The sequence below is a fragment of the Mastomys coucha genome, unplaced genomic scaffold (assembly GCF_008632895.1).
Source record: "Mastomys coucha isolate ucsf_1 unplaced genomic scaffold, UCSF_Mcou_1 pScaffold18, whole genome shotgun sequence".
Classification (NCBI taxonomy): Eukaryota; Metazoa; Chordata; class Mammalia; order Rodentia; family Muridae; genus Mastomys; species Mastomys coucha.
The window spans coordinates 59,167,278-59,175,822 of NW_022196900.1; the positions used below are offsets into that span (position 1 = coordinate 59,167,278).

At 37.3% G+C, this 8,545-nt stretch overlaps 1 protein-coding gene across 5 annotated transcripts in view; it reads left to right on the forward strand.

Moving 5' to 3' along the window:
• Window positions 1-8,545, forward strand: part of Efcab7 (EF-hand calcium binding domain 7) — a 49,047-nt gene that overhangs the window by 12,299 nt on the left and 28,203 nt on the right. For all 5 annotated transcript variants that reach the window (XM_031377927.1, XM_031377925.1, XM_031377924.1 and 2 more), the window contains exons 3-6: window positions 4,085-4,296; window positions 5,225-5,311; window positions 6,557-6,752; window positions 7,150-7,268. In XM_031377927.1, the coding sequence (XP_031233787.1) occupies window positions 4,085-4,296; window positions 5,225-5,311; window positions 6,557-6,752; window positions 7,150-7,268 (614 nt within the window). The remainder of the gene's footprint in view (window positions 1-4,084; window positions 4,297-5,224; window positions 5,312-6,556; window positions 6,753-7,149; window positions 7,269-8,545) is intronic.

The following is an 8,545-nucleotide window of genomic DNA, read 5'->3' on the forward strand; positions in this document are numbered from 1 at the left end:
GGAAGTTTTCTTTTATAATTTTGTTGAAGATATTTACTGGCTCTTTAAGTTGGAGGTCTTCACTCTCTACTATACCTATTATCCTTAGGCTTGGTCTTCTCATTGTGTCCTGGATTTCCTGGATGTCTTGGGTTAGGAGCTTTTTGCTTTTTGTGTTTTCTTTGACTGTTGTGTCAGTGTTTTCTATGTTGTCTTCTGCCTCTGAGATTCTCTCTTCTATCTCTTGCATTCTGTTGACGATGCTTGCATCTATCGTTCCTGACTTCCTTCCTAGTTTTTTCTATCTCCAGAGTTGTCTCTCTTTGTGATTTCTTAACTGTTTCTACTTCCATTTTTAGGTCCTGGATGGTTTTGTTCAATTCCTTCACCTGTTTGGTTGTGCTCGCCTGTAATTCTTTAAGGGATTTTTGTGTTTCCTCTTTAAGGGCTTCTACTTGTTTACACATGTTCTGTAATTCTTTAAGGGATTTTTGTGTTTCCTCTTTAAGGGCTTGTTTACCTGTTTTCTCCTGTATTTCTTTAAGGGTGTTATTTATGCCCTTCTTAAATTCCTCTATCACCATTGTGAGATATGATTTTAGATCCAAATCTTGCTTTTCTGGTGTTTTGGGACATCCAGGACTTGCTGTGGTAGGAGTACTAGGTTCTGATGAAGCCAAGTAGTCTTGGTTTCTGTTGATAAGATTCTTGCGTTTGCCTTTCGCCATCTGTTGATCTCTGGTGTTAGATGTTTTTGCTGTGTCTGGCTGGAGTTTGTTCCTCCTGTGAATCTGTAAGCCTGTGTCAGCACTTCTGGGAGATCATCTGTCCTCTGGTAAGACCCGTGTGCAGATGGCTGTGGATCAGTTGTCCTTCCTGAGTCCTGGGGTCAGAACAAACCCTGGAGACAGGATCTCCACTTGGGGAAAGGTACAGAGAGGGCTGTGGATCAGCAGTCTGTCCTAGGTGTAGATGGAGGTAGAAAGGATCCTGCGCAGGCCACCCTGCCACTTCTGAGGCCTGTGCCTTAGAAAGTCTCAAGAGAGAAAATGGTGATCTTACCTGAGTCCCTGAGTTAGAGCACTTCCTGGAGGCAAGCTCTCCACTTGTGGGGAAGGGGCAGAGAGGGCTGCAGAACAGCAGTTTCTCCTAGGTGTAGATGGAGGTAGAAAGGATCCTGCACCAGCTACCCTAGCACTCCCTGCAGGTAAGCTCTCCATTTGCGGTGAAGGGGCAGAGAGGACTGTGGATCAGCAGTTTCCAGTTTCCTTGATTTCTAACAGAATCATAATTACAAATGGATGCTTCCTAAAATTATTATGTTTATTAAGTATGTGTATGTTTGTGTGCATGCATGCACACATGCTCACACTTGCCTGTTTGATGCCTCTCTGTGCATACATGCACATGCCAAAGCTTACAGAAGTCAGAGGACACCTTGTGGGAGTTGTCTGGATCCTAGAGGGAGGACTAAGGTAGTCAGGCTTGGTGACAGGTCCCTTCATCTGCCGAGCCACCTCTCTAGCCCTAGCAATGGATACTTTTGTATTTGACATTGGGCATGTTTGATGTTCTGGAGCACCTCCTTCCTAGCTTTGGTGAACATTTTAGATATTACGTCTTGTTGACATTAAAATTCTCAAACAAATGAGTTTTTCCCTTCAGTGAAAGATTTATCCATCCTGAAAAAGTAGTTATTTATGCTTTTTGTAGTTATCCTGTGTTCTCACAAAAACTCAGTGAACTATGTATTCTCTAAAAGTTCTAAGGTAACTAGACGAAACTGCTGGATGGAGGGCTAGTCTCAGCAATTGTATCACTTTGGAGGCACAGGCAAGAGGATCACATCAAGCTCAAGGTGGAACCAGATCTACACAATGAGTCCCAGGCTAGCCTGGGCTACAGTGTGAGAAACTTCCTCAAAAAGTAATGCTTTTAAGTAAACCAGATAGTTATGTAGGTTGAAGACGGGTAGAAGAAGAAAACAATTCAGTTCTGCCACTAATATATCAAGTCTCAGGTAGACGCCATGCAAGTAGAACTTGAGTGGACAAGTGAGCTCCCTGGAGACGACTCACTGTGTTGCTCGGCTGTGATGGGTTCAACCTTGAAAGGCATGGCAGAGACTTAGTCCCAGCATTGCTTCTTGTTACTGATGTGGCTTGTCATGTTTGTTATTGACATATTTCTCATTTATTGGCTTGGTGTGAGTGGAAACTGTGAATAGTCATAACCTTATATGATTACTTCCTGGGTGATAGCCTACTATTTTGGACAAGTTTCTGAATTAATGATTTTATTGAATTCCTGATCTGATTAAAGTAGTTTTAGGAAGTTAGCTTGATTTGTGTATGTGTGCATGTGTGTGTGTGTGTGTGTGTGTGTGTGTGTGTGTGCGTGCACTTTAATCTTTGTGTATATAGGAGAATAGAAATTGTGGATACAACCTCAAGACATCTTTAAAGAAAACATTGTAGAAGCTTGGCTCCCTGTTTTCCCTTTCTGTCTTTGAGTGGCTCATTTATTTTATTTTATTTTTTAAATTTTTTATAAATTAATTTATTTTTTACATTCCATATTCCATCCCCCCACCCCCAATCCACCTCTGACTGCTCCACATCTCATACCTTCTCCTTGATTTAAATAATTTTTGCAAGTTGGAGAGGTTGATAGAAAGTTTAAAGTTAGAATCAGGAATAGAATTGCCCCTTCCTTATAGAATGAAGAGAGCTGCATGAGTTAGAGAAAGGAGTACAGGGAGCATTCATTGGTTATAAGTACAGAAATGTAGCAGCAAGAAAAATAGGCTTGGGACAAGTTAATGATCAAAGAAAGCATTCTTTCCAGGTTGGGCCTGAGTTCCTTGATCCAGGGATCTAGGGATGTCTTAACATGTTTTGGGTATGCACCATGAAATAGATTATGAATAAAGAATAAACAATTCTATTATGGATATAAGAGCACAGAACGGATGATAAACCAGCCTAGCTGACCAAGACTTTAAAAATAAGGCATAAGCCAGGCGGCAGTGGTGGCACATGCCTTTAATCCCAGCACTTGGGAGGCAGAGGCAGGCAGATTTCTGAGTTTGAGGCCAGTCTGGTCTACAGAGTGAGTTCCAGGACAGCCAGGGATACACAGAGAAACCCTATCTCAAAAAAAAAAAAAAAAGGCATAAGGCGATACTCTGTTCCTTAGTAAGTACAGATCATTGTCAACCAAGAATAGGGAGAAATTTGCTACTATAGAATTGATCTGCTTAAACTTTGTTAATCTATGGCAAAAGAATTATTGCTTTTAGGGTTACAGTGAGCTTGTCGAGAGATAGATGAAAATTGTTTAGAGAGATGAACATATAATCAGTAATCCTGTTGTAATTTCCTTTCATGTAATGATTTTAATTTGTTTTTGAAAAATATGCTTTTGTGGTGATTGTTTTTAGAAAATGTGTAACTTGTGGCTATGAGGAAAATTTTTTCCTAAATAGAAAAACTTTGTCTTAAGGAGTATAAAAAGGATTAAGAGAAACAAAACAGACAAACAAACAAACAAAAACAACACTGGAGTCTGCCTTTGCTTTAACCCTCTCTCTCTCTCTCTCTCTCTCTCTCTCTCTCTCTCTCTCTCTCTCTGTCTGAGTGTGTGTGTGCGTGTGTGTGTGTGTTCGTCCCCCCTCCCTTTTTTCTCTAATCACTGGCTGTCGTGGGCAGCAGCCCCCATCGTTCACTATCAGGACCAACCCCTGCCAGCCCTGCCAGTGCTGACCCTGGTCAGCTGCTATAAGCACTGACCTCAATTGTTGATGCCACACCTTGCTGCCTGACTCAGCTTACCCTGTAGTGCCAAAGCTGGTCTTTGACAGGTCTCTTTAGCTGGTAGGCATATATATATATATATATATATATATATATATATATATATATATTTACTTTAGAGAATGAAGCATACATTGAATTAACTATATAATCTACACCATGATAATGTACTAATAACATATATTGGATTTGCTTAATGATATATAGGGATTGAAGAAAAAGGATATTCAAATATCAAATATCAATTCCAAATATTATAGTAAAATACTTTTTTTTAAAAAATTGGGCAGCTCTTCAGCATGCAGGAAGAAATCCATCCCAGAAGACCATTAATAAGTATTGGACTCCTCAAACTGACAAACTAAATTTTGATGATTTTTGTATAATTTTAAGCAAGGAAAAACCTACTTCAAAAGCAGAATTGCTAAAATCATTTAAAAAATTAGATGTCAATGATGATGGCGCTATTCTACATTCTGACCTTCACAAATATCTAACAAAGGTAAGACCTGGGAGACTTTTGTACTGTGCATATTTGTAAAACAACTAGAGTCAAGCTTTGGCTATCCAAATCCAGATTAAAGTAAGTATTCTCTCAACAGGTGCAATAAATGGCATGCAGTATTTATAAAGCATTTGCAATCTTCCATTAAAAATGCCTTGTAAATAAAAGAGAAAGTAAAACGTTGAGCCTACGTTTCAGTCTCCTTTATGCCTATGCAATTCTTTACTGCTCAGAACTCGGAAAATCCATAATGAGTCCTCCATGTGATTAGTAAAGGAAAATAAGTATAAATGTGATTAGAAATAATTTTGTTTCTGTTTTTCTTGTTGTCGTTTTGTTTGTATTTTTAAGACAGGTTACTCTGTGTAGCCCTGGCTTTCCTAGAACTGGCTTTGTAGACCAGACTGGCCTTGAACTCAGAGATCCCCCTGCCTGTGCCTTCCTGTGCTGGAATTAAAGTTATGTACCATCAAGCTCATCTTATTTTGTTTCTCAAATACTTTTAGAAGATATTATTACTTTACTTCAAAATCTATTACTATAAATTCTATAATATAAATTTTAAAATGGAAATTAAGCATATTTTCACAAAATTTTGTGAAAATTTATTTAATATAATCTCATTATTGCTTAATATAATTCTCATTCCAACTTACAATGAAACCAAATATTCAAACTTAATTGTTGAAGAGATTACAATGTATTTCCAACTGGGCACTGTAACCCATGCCTTTAATCCCAGCACTTGGGAGACAGAGGCTCTGTGAGTTCAGGCCAGCCTCATCTTTATAGGAAATTCCATGTCAGTCAGATCTATATAATGAAAAAATATTTTTATGAATATGTGAATTATTGAATAATTCAATCACTGTGAATAACAAAACATTACTTACTTGTTTTAAAATAAATCTTATTATACTTTTAGAGAGGCGAGAAGATGACTCAGGAAGAAGTAAATGCTGTAATAAATTTGGCTGATGTAAATGCTAATGGAAAGTTTGACTACGTTAAGGTAGATAAGTCCATATTGATATAAACATGCATGCTCTGTAGGGAATTACTTTTAATTTTCCTCAATGCTGCTAAGGTATAACTGAGAAAATGATATATATTTATAGTATATGCAAAGATACTTTTGACCTATGCATACATTGTGAAACGATAGGACCTCATCCAACAAGTGGCTTTTTATTGTTGTATTCAACCCCAGGCCTCATACATGCTAAACACTGTACCATGAAGATAAACTCCAGCCCCTATATGACTTATTTTAGTATTGGCAAGGGCACAGTTGTGTGCTGTATACCCATTATACTTTCTATTTATCCTCTTGAGTTCCACAATTATGATCTGATGATATAAAAATAATGTAGAGCAACATCCCAAATCTGAATATGCAAAATATGAAATGCTTCAAAATCTGAAGCCAAATACCATGTGTGAGTGCATGTGAAGCCTCCTAAAGGTAGTGAACAAAACTCCCTCTGGGCTATTTTATAAGCAGCACATGAACACAAGTGATTTTCTTAGGTAGACTTAGAATTCTCAAGATATCCTACTATATGTCTGCAAATGGTCCAAAATTGGAAGTCATCCATAATGCTCTTGGTCCCAGCATTTTGAATAAGGGCCACTCTGCCTGTATAACCAAGTTAAAATACATATACATGCACATACAGGTATACAAACAAGCATAGAGACTCCCTTCAAAAATGCACATACAGAGGCTGGTGAGATGGCTCAGCAGGTAAGAGCACCATTTACTCTAACGAAGGTTGTGAGTTCAAATCCCAGCAACCACATGGTAGCTCACAACCACCCATAATGAAATCTGATGTCCTCTTCTGGTATGTCTGAAGACAGCTATAGTGTACTCATTTATAATAATAAAAAAATCTTTAAAAAAAGTTAAAAAAAATGTACATACAGGTATACAAACAAGCATAGAGACTCCCTTTTTATGTTGGAACACACATAAAAATTATTTAGAACAAATGCAAGTCTACGTGTCTTGTAAAAAAAAAAATCACCTCTCCTAGTGTACCATTTGTTTTGACTCAGAGAGTGACCTCACTGATTGATGGCTACATTTCACTAGGTCACTTGGGGCTGGGCAGTCTGGTTCAGGAAAATAACATGGTAGCAAGTAAAGTAAGAAATGTGTTTCAGCACGAGCCTCCTCCTTGCCTACTCCCTCGCCTCCCCAATATAGGACTGAGCGTTTTCTCCACCAGCTGACTTTTTCTATTTCCTTTAGTTTTGTAAATTATACATGACAACCAGTGAGCAGTGTCTCAAGACTACACTAGAAAGACTGGAGGCCGACAGTAAACTGAGGCGTCAACAATTTGGAAGCCACATGGATGGGTCCCCTGAAAGAGGTCCATCACCAGCACCAAAACCATCACCTAGGATCATAAGAAAAAATGACCCAGAAACATTCCTAAGCAAAGGTATTTACTCTCAATACTAAGAAATGGTGGATCATAAGTCAAACAAATTCGTCCTTTCATCTCAGGTTATCAAAGATAAGGTAACTGAGAATCCAAGAATTAGCTACCATTTCTAGACTTTCCTAGCAGTAAAAATCTACTAGAGTAAAATTTTTATTATGGAACTTTACTTGGCTAGGCTCATTATATTTTATTAAAACTAAAATTTCAGACCAAAAGGTGACATATTGAAATAAGGAATCTTACATTAGTAGCACATAAATTAAGGATCATTAAAGCCTGGTCAGTATAAAGCCTCCAATTGCATTTAAATAGGAAGAACAGAGAGTGACATTGATGCGTAGACAGTGTGAGAAATACACTGCTTCTGATCAACAAACATGGTTATTCTTTACAGGTGACACAAGCCATGCCTTACTGTCAACAACTAGAAAGTTCAAAACATCTGTTTCCTTTACAATGACCATGAGTGCTAACAGTAACCGAGACTCAACATTAATTGAGCCAAACTTAAAGGTATAGTACTTTAAATGAACAAATACAGCTTTTTCTGAAGAGTCTTTACTTTAAGATTATTAACAATCATTGAATGTCTACAGGGAACCAATGGAGCTTGTGAGCTAATTTGAGTTTTTTCTATAAAATTCAGAATTTCTATTTATAATATTTTAAGTTAGATTTTATCTGTCTATCCATCCATCCATCCATCCATCCATCCATCCATCCATCCACCCATCCATCCATCCATCCATCTATCTATCTATCTGTGGGGGGCAGCATGGGCATGCCATGTGTATATGCGGAGGTCAGAGGACAGCTTGTGATAGTAGCTCTTACCCCTCCACCATGTGGGATCCAGGATGGAGTTTGGGTTGTGTGCTTTGTCTGTAGAAGTCTTTGTCTGCTGAGCTATCTTGCTGACCTTGGTTGTGATATTTTAAAATAAAAATAATGAGTAAGAATATTACATATGAGGTCTTTAGTTTAAAAATAGTGACTCTTGAGTTTTTGAACTTGATAAATAGATTAATGAACTGTGGACCTTAGCAAGTAAAATTTTTTTGTTTGACAAATACTTTCCGTAGGTGCTTCTTAAATAAATCATTGATTCAATATCAATTCCTGTGAGAGAAAGACCACAAAGTCACTTTGCTAAGTCAATATTTGTAGAGTGTTAATATTGATCTTCTTCCTTTGTTTTCCCTTTCTAGATTCAACTTTTACTAGTTTTCTTTCAGCAGAAAATAATAGCTACAGAAATATAAAACATTAACTGGAAAGTGCTAGGATACATTAAGAATGTGCACCTGGAGACCTCTGTGAAGGGGGGAAATGGTTATGGCCACACACTATAACTGCTGCTAGAGAACTGAACTGATTGTTCTCCAGAGCTGCATTCTTGTTTCAAATAACAACTCTGTATTTGTTATTGAACTCTGAAGTCCCTTATATCTTTAAATTGCTAGACAGTGACATTTGTTCTATATTAAAATTTTAAAACATCATCTCTAAGGAATTTTCCTCTGACTGTTTAGGAATCTATACACCCTAAGCAATTTGGTGTGCCTGTCCAGTATGCTCACACAGATTTCGTATTCCAACAATATTAGTTTTCACCAATAGAACGTTTTTGTATTTGTAATTAAGGTAAATGTTAAAATATTAGCCTGATTAATTATGATTTACCTAATTCTAAAGTATATTTTAGTCATCATGTAGAGATATAAATAATAATTAACCATATAAGTCCAACAAATAATTCTTTCTTTTTTCATTCTTTCCTTTTTTTTTTT